Source organism: Leptonotus elevatus, chromosome 5 (assembly GCF_054856555.1).
Source record: "Leptonotus elevatus isolate MCC_2025b chromosome 5, RoL_Lele_1.0, whole genome shotgun sequence".
Taxonomy (NCBI): Eukaryota; Metazoa; Chordata; class Actinopteri; order Syngnathiformes; family Syngnathidae; genus Leptonotus; species Leptonotus elevatus.
The window spans coordinates 11,288,238-11,304,253 of NC_141243.1; the positions used below are offsets into that span (position 1 = coordinate 11,288,238).

A 16,016-nucleotide genomic window follows, 5' to 3' on the forward strand; every position below is an offset into this window, starting at 1 on the left:
AAGTTCATTATGTTCAGGCAAGGGTTATAAGTATTTGAGTATTACAGACTAGAAGTCTTTGGTCTATCGTCTTTGGAACCATTAGTTAGGAAGTGCACTTGTAATTATACTTTCCGATCTAATCTAGCCGATCAGATCGGTCCATATTTTGCATTTTATGCAAATTTTGTCATCAGATGTTATGTCATAATTCCCCAATCCAATCATTGATGCCACTGATCACATCCGCAAACATTACAGCCAACACAATCCCATCCCATTCTGTGCAGACATTGTGTTTGAGTCCAAAAAGCTAGCTTGTGAAGTGTCTTATGAGCGGAAAACCTTTACGTGGGCAGGTGCAAGTATTCTCAACAATCTAATCACAAATTAATAGCGTCCACGGTATGTTTGTCAAAAAGCCAGAAAATCATTGTATTTGAAGTGTGTCAAAAAATACTACCCACAGTGTGTATATAGTTTTTTTAATTATAGCATCACTTTAAGACAATGAACAGTGAATGTCAGCATAATCAGCAGGCAGGCGTGTAAAACAAAAGGCAGGCATGTTATTAGAATTAAGGCAGAAGTAGGTGTGTTGTCAACTCCAGAAACCTTTGCTAAATGAGGCTAACTGCTAAAGATATTGTGAAGCAATTGTCATAGATGAGCAGAAAGCTAATATATGTAAGGTTGCCACTGCGTGGTTTTGCTCTTTATTAGATTGACATAAAATGAGAAAGCGCTCACCGGTGAAAGTGTGACTGAAGCAATCAAAATATGATAATAACGATCCAAAGAAATCAGCAGCAAACTGCCCAAATAAGCACATAATTTTTTTAATGACAATGTGACATCCTACTTCAAGATTTTTTTTTCTGTCCAGAAAAAGACAAGTTTCCCTGGATTGGTTTGCTTTGCCAAAATGAACCAACAATTAGAAAAGAAAGAGACGCCTCCCCTTTGCCCTCCTTAATTAAAGTTAATGCGCAAAAAACATTTGTCATGTTTATTTAGTGGGTTTTTTTTTGATGATGGTGTGTTTTCAAGTGTTTTTCATACAAGTATTTGCTGTACAACATTTTGACCTTCCAAAATGGCCTGCAATTAAGTAGTTTGTGAAACTGTAAAAATATACTTGATATGGCACGCCTGTGAGATTGGATGGATTATCTCGGCAAAGTGCTCACTATCAGAGATTTCGACTGGTTTGTGAATAATATTTGAGAGAAATTGTGATATTGAGTATGTGGAAGAAGTTTTATATCTTTGAGTTCATCTCATAAAAAATGGGAGCAAAAACAAAAGTGTTGCGTTTATATTTTTGTTGAGTATATGACATACGGTGCTAAGTTAGTGATGCCTTTCAACTTGTGTACAAATTCATCTTCTTCATTCATTCCTCTTCCAGGGGAACATCCCCATGTTGTGTAAACCACAGACATCTTAATAAAGAAAACCATAAGAAAACTGTAGATATGGAACATGCGAAGCCAAGGAGTAGAAATACATCAAGTCAGCCAGACAAAATAGTACCTTAAGAAATGGCAGCTTGACTAAGACACATCATCAGAGCAACTCTATTTACAGCAAACGTGCTTAGCTTGAAAGTAAGCTGACAGGATAGACAACTCTTACATATACAGTGGGATAATAATAGCTTAATATCAACAAAGTGCACCAAGAAGCACATCTGCAGGAATTAGAACCCTCCAGAGGATGGGAAGGGACTTGGTTAGAGCCTGTTCCCTTGAGCTGATCAGACATAATAAACAGCATCTAATAAGTTTTGTTTTTAGCACCTGGGTTGAACAGACATGATAAACCGCAATGAGGAAAAAAAGATAATGTATGCAGGTACAGTGTATTCCTGAAGGCTTTTTTTACTCAGCGTATGCCGCCACATGAATATTCACCGCAACAGAACACATTAAGCAGAAATGTGTAACAGCACACAAACAGAAAGCATCCATTTCAAACAGACACCAAACACATGCAGAGATGAGAGCAAACTTTGGAAAGTAATTCTTAATTTAAAGTGGTAGTAGAGCAGAAATGATGCCGCATATTAAAAAACACCTAACCACGAAAGTCCATTCGTTTTGATCAGGAACAAAGCGAAAGCTAAAAAAAAAAAAAACGAGCCTGGTGTCACATTAGACACTCATGATAAAAGACGAGCACATGTCCACAACGTTGCAGAGTAAATGACTGCCCTTGTACAAGTAGCGTATATCGTCACAGTCTGATGAAAACCATGTATCTCCATTTTGAAAGTTCTCCTGCACATATTCTTAAAACTTTTACAGTTCAACAACCAACAAAATAAAAATAAATGCTCTGCTAAGTTTATAAATACCTCATTCCACCCAGGAAATGTCCTTCAACATCTTCACCTCACATCTCCCCCGGTAACTTTCTATTGAGGACGACTGATGAGTGCCAAGACACCCTTACTTTTTTGTTAATAAACCACAACCTTGGCGAATGAACAGAATGTTTTAAGTAAAAGGGTAAGTTTCCGGTGAAATGAGGCAGACTGATGTGAGCAAGTCGAAAGTTGGGTGACTAAATTCAACATTAATTTATTTTATGCATCCTTTTTGAATGTATGAGTTTTTGCAGAAGCTTTTTTACGTCCACAAGCTGAGAGGATCATAAACCCTAAGTATCTGCTTGTCAGATGAAGCCATTATTTAGCCGTCCTTGTTAAGACACATGGACACTCAGGACAAGTTCGTATAAACAGTCCCTTTCACGGTGCCAATTAAAACCGGGAATTTTTCACCCAAATTCCCACCAATATCGAGTGGCACGGGAACAGCATGTCAGCACACAATTTTGCCCACTACGTAGGTAAGTAAGTTCCAAGGTGGGATAACGGCTGTGTAACAGGGAATGGAAGAAAGCCAGAACAGTGGTGTTTTTTTCATTTGTATTTGTACTTATTCACAACAGCCCTGCTGTTTTCAGAGAGGAACATTAGGCCTTCCCCACCGAGTATAAGGAGCGTCATGATGAAAAGCCAGCTGGAAAGGAATGAACCAAGCACCTGCTCAAAATGCTGTTGACACACCTGTAATACACAACCAAAAACTCTAAATGCAGATAAAAAAATAAAAAAATAAATAAAATAAAAAGCAAGGTTGCAAAATTGTGGCTACTGGTCCCCCATACACCCACTTGCACAATAATGTCATATATTGTATTTACAAACCACCACTCCCACTGTCTTCCTGCATGAAAAAGCTCTGATGTCATGAAAACTCTTATGGGGATTGAACGTCCTTATAACCAGTACATACAATTTAAATGGTTACCCGTAATAATAACAACAACAAAATCATCCATATTTCCTATGTTCTGATCATGGATCACTGTGTTTATGTAACCTTAAGTGAAAACAATAGTGGTTAAAAGTGAGAAGAATTGCACGCTTGTAGCTTTGAATCAAACATAATTAGCATCTAATTTCACATCTACTCAGAAAGCATTGGCTTTTAAATAAGAAGCTGGGTACTCGGCAAAGAGTTGCATTGCGTGTCTTGTGATGAAACAACACTAGATCACCATATTTCTTCATATAGTGGATAAACATATTGTACAAACACAGTTTAGTAATAAAAATAATTGTGGGTGATATTTACTATAAATGCGTACTGGCTACATCTTAACATGCTTAGCCCTTGTTATAAACATGGGTGTGGAGTTGTGGAGCAACCACAAAGGCAAGACAACACATTTGGTTTCATTGAACTTAATGGGTATGTATTTGGAACCTGGGAGAAAGCTGGGGCACCTGGAGAAAAAACACACAAGCACGGGGAAAACAAAACTCTACACAGGAATGCTGGAGTTGCAATTCAAACATTCAAACACAGAACCTCAGAACTGGAAAGTATGCACGCTAAGGCAGTAACAAATTACAGTATAATAGTTTTGATTTTGATGACTTTCTTCAGCCAAAAGTAAAAAGTTGATGACAAGACTTGAGGTTAGGAAAAATACCACTAATGATGACTTAGTCGTGAGGAATTTTCCTAAGGAAGGAAAAGATTGTTGATGAAATCCATTTAATTCAAGCGCAAGCACAGGCACTGTTGATTTAGTCTCAATGAAGGCCAACTTTATTCCACCCCTTTAAAAATACCATTATTTCAAAAAGAAAATGTCTCTACTGTTGATACTGTTTATTTGTATATCCCTTTATTACCATTACGACACCAATGGTTACTCCTGATGAGCAATTTCCCTACAGAGCATCATTATGGCCTGAAGAATTGTCAATTTAAGCAGATATTCACATAGAAACAATGAATTCTCATTCAGGATTTAAGTAGGGTCATACATCTCAGAGCACTGGAGCTTGGACTTGATAAGATTTTTTATCTTCTGCCGCTTGCTAGTACAAATGAAGCCAGGAAACCCCAGGTGTGCATGAATGAATACAAACAGCTTGACAAAATAGCACGCTGTCTGAATATTGCAAACAAATCTGTTTTCATTTCCATGCAGCCATCCCACAACACTTTACAATGACGCAAATATAACAAGGTAGGTGTCTTGTTTTTGCAAATTAATTTTTTCCCCCCATGAGTTATGTTTAGCCAAACTAATTTAGAAAACACTGGTTCAGTTTTACTGAAAATTACACAATACCTGTAATACGTGTAATAAATACATAGTGCAAGGTCTTATTCAAACACTAAGGACGTGTACAATAAATTTGGCTTCCTAGCACCTTACAGATGTAGTATATTTCAAACTTCTATAAATAAATGCCCCTAGTATATTAAGTTTCAGTGTTACAATTAGCCAATAAACTAGCTTTTGCAGCAGCATAAGAGTATGTGTTCACGCAGCACAAAAGGGCATGCATGCTCAGGTACGAAATTCTGTTTTGCGAGAAAATATGTTTTCGTTTCAAATTGAAAAGGGTAACTACCTTACCTTACTTGCAATCTTAATGAGACAACAAAGGCAATTACAATTCAAAGCTTTTAACGATATGGTCCAGTTGCTTTGTGAGTATTGCAATTACAAACCCAGGAGCAGACCTTTAACAAAGTGGGCTGTTTCTGTCAGAATTCACTACCTTAATTTATTTCAAAGCAGTGCATTCTATCACCCCTCACATACTAATATAGAGGCATTAAATAAAACAGCTTTTAGATTAATGAACACGAACTGTAAGTGCGATGCAGACAACAACAAAAAAAACTGCTGCTGTTTATGTGTCTTCTTGTCGGTACTCCACACGCGGTTGAAATGCGTCCTACTTGGGGGGTGAGGTGGCAGTATTACACAGAGAAAAGTGCTCGTTGAGTCAGGCCAAGGCAAGGCTCTTGACATTCTAATTAGGGAATTTGCTGCTCCAGTATAGCGGTGATTGAGCGGGGCTCTTTTATCAGGCAGGCCAGGCCACATACCTGGCAAGCTGCAACACCAATCCCAGCCAGACGCTTTCTATGGCCCACATCTCTGCAGTGCTCTCCATGGGCAAAAATAAATGAACCGCCGGATGCTGCGATAAAAAGGAGCCAAATGTGATAACGGACGAGTTTGACAAAAAAAAAGGGGGGGGGGGAGTTAATTTCCTCCATTTTCTATGGATTTATGTGGAAAATGCATGCTTAAAATTGTCTTCCCAAAATAACGCCCTACATATTGTCGACTGCATTAAAATTACGTTGTTTTTTTTTTAATATGTGTGCTAATTTGTCTTGACCTGCTGCCACCATTCCGAGCTATTATCTTTCATTAGAGCAACTGGAGATTTGCCCTTGCAAGCGCATTGACGGCAATTAGGGAGCTTTAAATGTGCTAATGTGACTTCCTTAAAAAAAAAAAAAAAAAACATCCATGCAAGAAGTGAAGGGTAGCAGCCTTTTCAATAGATAAGGCAATGTAGCTTGTGCTACTGACAAAAATAAGGTTGGGGAATATTTTGCCATATAAAGATAAAAGGGGATTTTGCAGTAAAAAAGAAAAAAGAAAAAAAAAGAACACCTTTTGTCACATGTTAAAACTATTTGTATGACCTGGCTGACAGATGGATACTATTAAAATAATCTTGGGAAAAATCATCACTCTCTGGCGCCAACTTTTGCCTCTAATGTATTATTTTAAAACGTATCCGTCCTTGACAAGAATAGCCTATCAGAGACAGTTGAGACAGACGATGTGGCACTGCCTCGTTACAGCTCAGGTTAACCTAGAGTATTAAGAGTTATAGGCTACCCTATCGTATAAGATTCATACTAGAGGGATAAGGGCTTATACAAAGTACTATAAGTAATCTGTTGAATAGTAGGCTGTATTACAGTATGTTTGGTTATAAGAAGGCTGGGTGTATTGGAAAATATACAGCAGATATCTTGGATTAAAATTTCAAGGTGCCCGGTTCAGGGCAATGTTCGTTAATATTTTTGCCTCCAACATGGAGCTGACATCCAGCGTCCCCTCGGTGAAGAAGGCATAACAAAGAGCCGGTGCTAAAATAATGTTAGGTGATAGAGAGGACTGAATACGACTAGGTTAAAACTTTTCCTTTCATTGATTAATATGGGCAATGTGAAGTTACAGGTCAACAAAACACACTAAACAGCTGTTACAGCTGTGATTGCAAGATCACAATTTCAACACCCTCACACTGGTCAACAAAAGGCGTAAAAACTCTGGACCTTCTATATAGTAATGTTACAGGAGCATACAACTCTTCTTCTCTCCCTCCACTGGGGAATCTGACCCCAACTTCATACACCTTGAAATCACCAACAGGCCACTGGTGAAACAGCAAGGGACCAAAAGATGAGGACTGTAACAGATGCAGGATGTGCAGCGGGAATGCTTTGATGTCCCTGACTGCTTATGTTTATAAAGAGGTCTATTTCTCTTAAAAACAGACTGAATTTCCCCAACAAAGATTATCTTAACCTACAGTATCTTACTTAACTCCTGAAAATATTCAAATAGGATAAATTTTGCACATGCCTTTGCGTGGCATTTTGTTACTACCCAATGAGTGTTCTGAGCTTTTCATTTGTCAAAAAGTGAAAGCTCAGGGGAGCATCAATTCATATAATGATGGAAAGGGAAGAAATGTGACAAGTCTCCATAGTAAACTCAGCTGACAGTAAGACTAATAATAGCTGACAAAATCGGGTCACAATATTTTTTCCGTGACGCTCGATCTTGATTAAAGAGGGCATGGGCAGAACAGAACAGGAAATCAATTTCGTAATTCATACTAAAATAAATAAATTAATAAAAGTCATGCGCCACTGCCCCCGTGCCATCTCGTTTAGGTGAAGATGAGAACAACCTATTGAATAAATGTGATGTAATACTGATGCAATGTTTACTACAAATGCTTAATGAGCATTTGTGGGCTAAATGTTTGAAATATTTTTTTTTCTTACAGGTCCTCTAAGGTTTGATTTGGTTTTAGAAATGTGAAGGAAGTTGGATCCTAATGCTTTCACCACATATGGCCCACAAACCACAAGTTTCCCACTGCAGCTGGGGAGTGGAAGATGAAGATCTACGGCCGGTCTTGTCTGTCCTTCGCTCTTAAATCTAATTGATTTAAATCCATGCTGCGAATGATCAAACGCTCAAGTAAGCCAATAAGTCTGAACCAGTGTTCATATTAGTCTGTCTCATTCAGTGTGCAGCAGAAGCACCAAATCAATACGGTTCCTCACCACACACATCTAAAAAGTGTGGAAAAATACAGCGTCCCGGTGCTCAATCACACAGTTCCTTTCCATCTACCACCAGTTACTGGCCTGCCTACAGAGCTTGGCGTAACCAACAGCAAGATCATTACCAGGCTGCTAAAGTGTGATGTAATAACACACAGGATTGCACCAATTTTCTGTCCTCATTTTGTAAACATCGATATGATTCCTCGCGACAGGATCATACAACGTCCAGTGTGACTATCCGTCTGCTTTTAATGTTTAATCTTGTTATTCATGCGGGAGCTTTAAGCTGTTTCTAGGAGGTTACATTACTTAGAGGTATCGTTCCTAACCCTTGAGTTTCCTCCACATGCACAAGGTGTTGATTGAGTTTCTTTCCTTTTCACATTTATCTATCTATCAGAAATGGACATCATGAATAAATGTGGTATTTGCGGACTTAAGCGTGTTAAATTTAAGTATTTTTGGTTTGAAGGGCATTTTGATGCAATTCAGGATCTTTGTTAAAAATGTGATCACATGACACTAGCCAGTTATGCCTGTAGTGTAGGTGAATACCCTTTATTGTTGATTATTACACTAAACAAGCACACAAACTATAACTCATAGTTTAATAGTAACCTGATAATTTGTAACTAAATGGCCCCAGCCACTATATGAGGAACTATTTTACACTATTGATCTGCCTTATCACTCATTTCTCCCTTGACAGTGTATGAATTGGTCCTTCGTGGTATACTGCGCGCTGCAGACAACAGCACAGTCAAATGTGAAATTTCCCCCTAAGGGATACAATACAGTATCAGGAAGAAGTTATTTTTATAAATACGAGCAAGTCAGGCTGTATGCAGTAACCTTGACGTATCTATGCCATGCCAGCTCATGACGTGCTGACAGAAACATTAGTCATCCTGTAGGAGTGCTTGCATATATGCATGAAGCATTTTCTTGTATAGTATCCAACACACGTATGAATGCTAGAATGAAGTATGCCGTGATGTTGTTTGACGGGGTGGGGAATAATCCAGACTAAACCAGCAGAAACAAATCTCAAGGGCTCACCCAGTAGAGCTGACATGTTCTGGAAAATTCTGAGAAGCTCTGGGGTGATGGCCGGACTGTTCTCCAAAGTCACGTACCTGCACGAAGAGAGGGACAGGCCGAGGGAGGAGAAGATAAGTCTTTCATTAAAACTCTCAAAATTCACACAACCTTTCAAGCTGAGGAAAAACGAACAGACTGTCAATACCCTTGTCAAACGCATGTGGCTTTTACTTAAAATGTATGAGTATTCGAGCAGAAAGATTTGATCTTCTATATCACAAGTAACTGATATGAATCAAAAGAGCAAATTGACAGAAGATAAAAGCCGAACTGGATGACAAACTAACCGTAAACAAAGCAAATGGATATTTTGAGCGGGACTGTTTATCGGAGAAGATAAAAGAACAGGAAGGAAACAGGGAAGCTTTTTTGCCACAAGCTCTTACATCACGCTAATCCTGCAGTGCTTGGCGGCAACACAAAGAAGAGAGAGATTAAGGACAAGAGTTAAAAAGACAAGAGATGATAGGGGGGCAACAAAAAAGGCAACACCTGCAAAAATTCCCCACCACTCGGTCAAAAACCTTTCGCAGGTGCAACAAAACATTATATGAGAGTGTGCTTCAAATGTATCCAAAACATTAACTGAGAAGACATATAGCCACATGTCCATCCATGCCTGATTGCATGAAAATAAGCAAAATGACATGACATACAACATGACATGGCACAACCCTTGTGTAGCATTTCAAGGCCTGTACATTTTCAAACCCCAGTTCCATTGAAGTTGGGACATAATGTAAGACAAAAAAACTATGACTAGACTTTGCAAATCCATTTCAACCTATATAATTTTATGTTTAAACTGTTGCTATTGTTTTTTTTGCAAGTATTCTCTAAAGCCATATGTATTAAGATAGACTTCAAAAAACAACTGTCAGTTAATGTGTGACGATTGAAAGCAATTTATGAAAAACACCCAAAAACGCCGCCAGCTTCTCTAACTCATCTGAGATAGACTGACGCAAAGTGGAAACTGGTCTGTGCTATAGTCAATTACAATTTCCACGCCTTAAATGTCAAATCAGGACATCAGCAATGTGTGACGTCAGCATAATGCATCATTATTATTTCAAAGAACACTTGTTCACCTGACTATATTTCTGAAAAGACAATGATGGCAGGAGAAAAGGAATATACAAAGGAAGTTACAGTGACATAAAAGCAGTCTCCAGCAGTGTCCTATTATCTAAGTTTGACATGGTGGCCAGTAAAAATGTTGATAACTAAGAATGACTGGCTTCTGTTAAGACAAGTATAGATCTGTTACTGGTTATTTTGGAAGGTTTCTCATTTATTTTTTCAGTGTTACCGGAGCATATATTGACCAAGTTTAGAAATTACAATTTGTATCTTCTGTGACTGTTGTTGTGTATTTGAGTGCACCTCTTTAACAAGGAACATTGGAATTTGGTGATATAGACTGTTAGCTCCTCGTGCTAGCCACTATAGCGTTATGTATTTGTGTTTAAACTTTAAATTTTGTTCATCGCGGAGGATTGCTACGTTAGCGACTTGGACCAACTGCAGACAGGCTACCTGTCATATGTCATCAAAAAAGTACCGGATATATCGTAGCCTACTTTTGCTGTGTGGGTTTGGTTTTAATGTTATACATTAGCGGCATTACCGTTTTGTGACAGTTACTGTAAAATAAGACGTGTTAAGTTTATAAGCCCTCCTCATTCATGATTAAAGTTTTATTTCTTCGTAATAAACTTATATTTGAATGATTAACTTTTACTAATACTTGTAAGACAATCAATGCTACCCAGAACATTAGCTGTCCAGTTAATGAAGGTTTAAAATTACAATGATTTGACCACAGAAACGAATCATTCCAAATAAAATGTATCTTAGTGGGAGATTTCGTTTTTAATGTCCCAGAATGGACTGGAGTGGACCACAAAAAGACACAGTTAGGGATCTTACCAAAGCTCCAACCCATCCTCCAGCAAATACACATGAGGTGGCTGGGAAACATCTGTGCTTAGCTGGATGACAGGGAGAAGGAAGGGGTACAGGTTTTTGCTCTGCGCACCAAGGCCCTGCAGAAAAATAAAATGACAAGAGCTCAATGTAAGTTGAGGGGTTTAAAAACCATACTTTCATCATGTGTGTTTCTTTGCAGAACATCTAAGCAGAACACATTTCAGGGTAGATTTGTACATACATTGCTACAACTAAATAACACAGCATATCTTGATTCCACAGAGATTTCATTGACTGAACTCTAACGAACTATATGCGCTCAGACACAATGATTACTTTTGGAAACAATGGGCATTTTATAGCATCCAATATAAAAGTACCTCAAGTTGATTTACTTCAATTCGTCAAGAAAAGGTTTGGGTGTAAATTAAAGCTGTATTGACTATTTACTGCTCATGCACACATAAAGGCATTTCAAGTGATACTGGTGTATAGGGAACGATGGAATTATCCTTTAGAAGGGAAATGAAACAATGTCAAAAACAATACTTTTATCAAGCATTATTCAAAGAAGCTGTGGTTAATGTTTAATGTTTCTAAGTCTAATGCCGTCGATCCTTTCATCTATTTTCTAAAGCCATTATTATCTTTAACTCGTTTGCTCCCAAAAACGTATAAATACGTTCTATTTTAAGTTTTAAGTGTCCCAAAGACATATTTATAAGTTTTTTTATGTTGGAGTATACAGAAAGATTTGATGCAGTCTCTCAACTGCAGAGAACGGTTGAAGAAATGGTAGTTATTACAAAAACGGCCAGCAGCAGGTGGCAGCAGAGCAAAATAGATCAACCAGGGCCATGTTGAAAAAAGCTCATTTACCCACAGTTCTAAAAAGATTTGTGAACAATGATGAAACTTAGCTATATTCTAATGCTAATTGCTGCAAAACGGAAACATATAGAAATATATATTTTTTCTGATGAAAGAAGAGACTCTCATCTTTCTTTTGGTAGGTTCCATGTTTTGATAGCAAGAGAACACAATATTCTGTGGGCCTTGCAAAATCAGTCAATATCCGGTAACACATCCGGGAGTGAAGGGGAATGCTTCAGTGAAAATGGCTGAGAGTGAATGAGTTAAGGTGAACTGGAGCCTATCCGACCTGACTTTTGGGGGAGAGGCAGAGTACATCGTGGACTGGTGGCCAATCAATCGTAGGGCACATACTGTACTGACAAACAAGTATTCAGACTCACATTGACACATTTAGACACAGTTAGTGTACATATGAAATCAAAAATATAGGTAGAAAACACATTTTGTATATACTAACTGTATTGTGTATTTATATGAATTGGCAGCGGCTGGCTAAACATCATACCAAGAAACTTAGTTTTATTGTGAAAGCTCATGTGATATAGTATGACATTTGACACGTTGCATCGCTGTTCACTGGTGGTCCAAATTTTGAATCGCAGCAAACCTCTCATGAGAACCAGTGGCAGAAAGCGCCACATTACGCAAGGGTTCACTTGGTTTGGAGAGCATAAAATTGCCTCACAGGTGTTGTCTGGACATGCAACTAATTTCTCAGAAAGTCAATGTAATCTTCTCTCCAATATGCTATGACACTGAAACATTAATTTCTATATTTTCCTGACATTCCTCAAAATACAGCCCGTCGCTGAAAAGTGCTGCCTCTAAGCTTGTAGCATTTGAAAAGCACAGTGTTGCTTTTGCTTTACTCTGCACCACTTAAGGTTTGATGCTTGAACGTGGTTTTAGGTTAATGAGAATTTTTCATCTCCTTAACCCATGTTCGAGTAGAGCGTGTAAGAAAGAGTATGTCTATGTCGAAGTTGATAACTGAAATCTCTTTTACATGAGAGGTTCAAAAAAAAAATTGTTTTGAAAATGCCAACAATACCTTTTGTAGCTAGAGTGACAAGACAATAATTGGGTGTAAACATGCCACTATCTTCAGTTCATGCCCCTCTGTGACATCTACATGACATTGACTATATAGTGTGAGTAACAAATGAGATGTTGTTTTTCAGCAAAGATCATTGTCAAGCTGACGATGTTATTATGTTCATTAGAAGAGACTACCGCGTACCCTTGAGTTGTTTTGCAGGGACTGCAATAGAATGAAAATACTGTACTTCAAAGAACAAGCATTGGTAAGATATGAGAACATTTGAGGCACAAGTGAGCGCCAGCCCTCAATTTGCGACGCGTCCCACCTGCACAAGGTGAATAAGAGTGGTGAGTATGGCACATCGCAGCATGTTGTGTTCTTCAGATTGCTTCCAAAGCAGGGGCAAGTACTGCACCAGACAGCCTACATATGGCCGGATCTAAAACAGAAAAAAAATATGCATTGCAGTGTAAATTGATTGCAGAAGCTGAAAAATTTAATAATAGTTAATGATGAGCATGAAGAAAATCCAGAGAAGTTCTTCCTGTTCCTTTGTATTATAAGGTGAGTAGCATTACTTGTAGAGGTTTAACTTTAATTACACTTGTATGACTCGTTTGAACTGTGACGATGGCCACAGTTTGAGCCTGGAACAAATCATTAAACATATTTAATAAACTTTTTTTTAATAACATATTAACATAATATTTCCCTCTATTTCAGAACAATTTGGAAGTTTTGTTCAATTTTGGTGGTTACACAGTACTATTGGGAGCAGAGACAAGACTGTTGTGACTATTGCTCCCCCCTCAGCACAATATAATACCATCCAGCCTATTCCCAGTTGACTTTACACCCTGAACTGGTCACCTGTCAAACACAGAGACAATCATTTAAACTCACATTCACATAGCCACTGATATGAAACTGGGCAAAAATATGTAGTTTAATGCAGCTAGTCTAAAAGCACCTTAATCCTACAGTAGATGATTAGAAATATGTCCTTGGCAGTGTTAATGTGCAGCATCCCAGTTGTGGTTTATTGTGGTTCAAGCATTCAAAGGTGAACTGAAGTGTAAAGTGCTCATTATGACAACACAATACACATATGCAGCCCACTATGCGATCCTCACTGTGCATCGCTGATAATGTAATATGCTACTAAAAAGCCAGAGGCTAATTGGAGTATTTTACAACAAAAAATGCCTAGAGAGTGCCAAAACTTTTTTTTCTTTTTCTGGTGGTGACATGCACTAGACCATAGGTGTCAAACTCCGGTCCTGGAGGGCCGCAGTCCTGCCGGTTTAAGATGTTTCCGTTCTCCAACACAGCTGATATATGATCAGCTCATCAGCAAGCCCTGCATAAGCCTGATAACGATCCTGCTGATTGGAATCAGCTTGTGTTGGAAGAGGGAAACCTCCAAAACCTGCAGGACTCCGGTCCTCGAGGACCAAAGTTTGACACCTATGCACTAGACATTCATATTCCCTGTGATAGTTTTGTGACCAAGCTACAGAACCCACACTGGGATCTTTTGCTTGATTACACAACTTTGTAAGGAGCTAAAGGTAGCAAAAAAATGACAGTAGGAGACATGGAATACAGAGCAAGTGATAAAGATATCAAGCCTGCAAACAAACCCTTTATACAAGAATAAAAGCACAAATTTTTTTTTGTCATCATCTTCTACACTCACTGTGTTATTGTTCTCAATCTCCCAACACTCTTTTGTGGGACCAAAATCCCTTACTGGCAGGGTTAGAATGTTAATAAGACTCGCGCTGACTCTGGAGGTTTAGTCGGGGTCGGGGACTGGGGGAAGATTTAACCAGACTGACAGTTCACACAGATGAAAGCCATTTCTGTGACAGATTGAAGTCAAGGCATCATTTAATGCAAGGTGCTTAAAGAGGATCTGAAAAGAGCCTGGGGAGGTCATTAAGAGGGTCAGCTTCTTCTTTTTTTCTAGAGTTGGCGGACGTGGATGAGGGCAACTTATCGAATGCAAAAATATATAATAATTTTGGTATGGCCTTGAATGAAATCACTGTGGTGCAACGGGGGATCTGCGCCACAGGATTAAGTGAGGAATGACATGGATGCTAGAGCCGCCTAAAGACTTGCGGTTAAAGTCATTTGTGTTAACACTCAATATGACAAATCATTGACATCCTTTGTGGGAAGACCCCCTGGGCAATTACTTTGAGTGATGTTTCCTCCCAACAGTAACAGACTGCACCATTGGCTCTCCCTCAAAAACATTTCTCTTTGCTTGAAATAAATGATCAATTTGAAGTAATTTTAAGCAATTTTGCAGTAAGCTAAACATACTTCTGAATCTCCCAAACCTCACCTGCGTGTTGACTCTTTCAATAACGCAGGAGATGACATGGAGCACCTGCATTTTGGTGTCACACTCTGTCACCTGCTGCAACAACTGGAAGAGCAGCCCAAAGATGGATTCCAAGTACTGTGCAGAGTGGTAAAGAGTTACTGTGAATATTTTCGCAATTTAAACCTCAACCCTTGAATAGAGGCAAAAAAAAAGTACTCACAGGGAGGAACTGCTCTGTCCGGAACTCAAAGTCATCGACGGGTAGGGGTGAGTTAAGGGGGAATAAAACTAAAGCAGTATGAATACATATTGATAAACAAATAATCGAGTCTGGATGACAGACTTATATTCATAGGCAAGAGATCTGGTGTTGTACTCAATAGTAACTAATCGGTGCGAGTCTGTCAACGTGGTGATGTCACATCCGCCCTAAACATGCCAACGAGTATTAAAATTAATGAGCCAAATTATTTTGGCAAATACAAGAATAGAAACAAAGAAGGGAACACCAGGTTTTTAGCAAACTTTACAATATATGCTCCGTTTCCCATCAATACCTCAAAATGTCCTCCGGAGGTACACTTTAAGCAGAGAGTCTCTCCCATACGAAAAGAGGAAGGCAACATACAAATAGTGGTACACACTTTGAAAATCACTGCTGGTAACTCACTCATCATATTGTGAAGTGAGAATTGAAAGGATATTGAGCTTCAGAGTTGTAGCTGTCTCAATCCGCACCTGTGGAGAAAATAATACATCACAAAAAGCACAAGGAGAAAAAAAACACTTTCCCTCTCATCAGTTCAGTCTGGATTAGGTATAGACATAAACCATCGATTAATGGGGGGAGCACTACTTTGCTGTGGATACACAGTCACAACTAGTTTACTGTTGAAATAAGTGCAATATTTGGTCAGTTATGGTAAATTGCTACATGCACAGTCCCTACAATGGCACAACACCCCCAAATGCCAAATGTTAACAGGCTAATAATACATAAATGATGTACTCACCAAATATGCTTGACATTGAATAAGGT

The 16,016-nt window shown here is 38.6% G+C and overlaps 1 protein-coding gene across 1 annotated transcript in view; it reads right to left on the minus strand.

Annotated features, from left to right (window-relative positions):
• The window catches only part of ipo11 (importin 11), an 84,792-nt gene that overhangs the window by 28,986 nt on the left and 39,790 nt on the right, over positions 1-16,016 (minus strand). The window contains exons 17-22 of the mRNA XM_086076899.1: positions 15,682-15,715; positions 15,198-15,238; positions 14,996-15,112; positions 12,965-13,078; positions 10,722-10,837; positions 8,748-8,824 (exon numbers count right to left, since the gene is read on the minus strand). Coding sequence (XP_085933025.1) covers positions 8,748-8,824; positions 10,722-10,837; positions 12,965-13,078; positions 14,996-15,112; positions 15,198-15,238; positions 15,682-15,715 — 499 coding nt within the window. The remainder of the gene's footprint in view (positions 1-8,747; positions 8,825-10,721; positions 10,838-12,964; positions 13,079-14,995; positions 15,113-15,197; positions 15,239-15,681; positions 15,716-16,016) is intronic.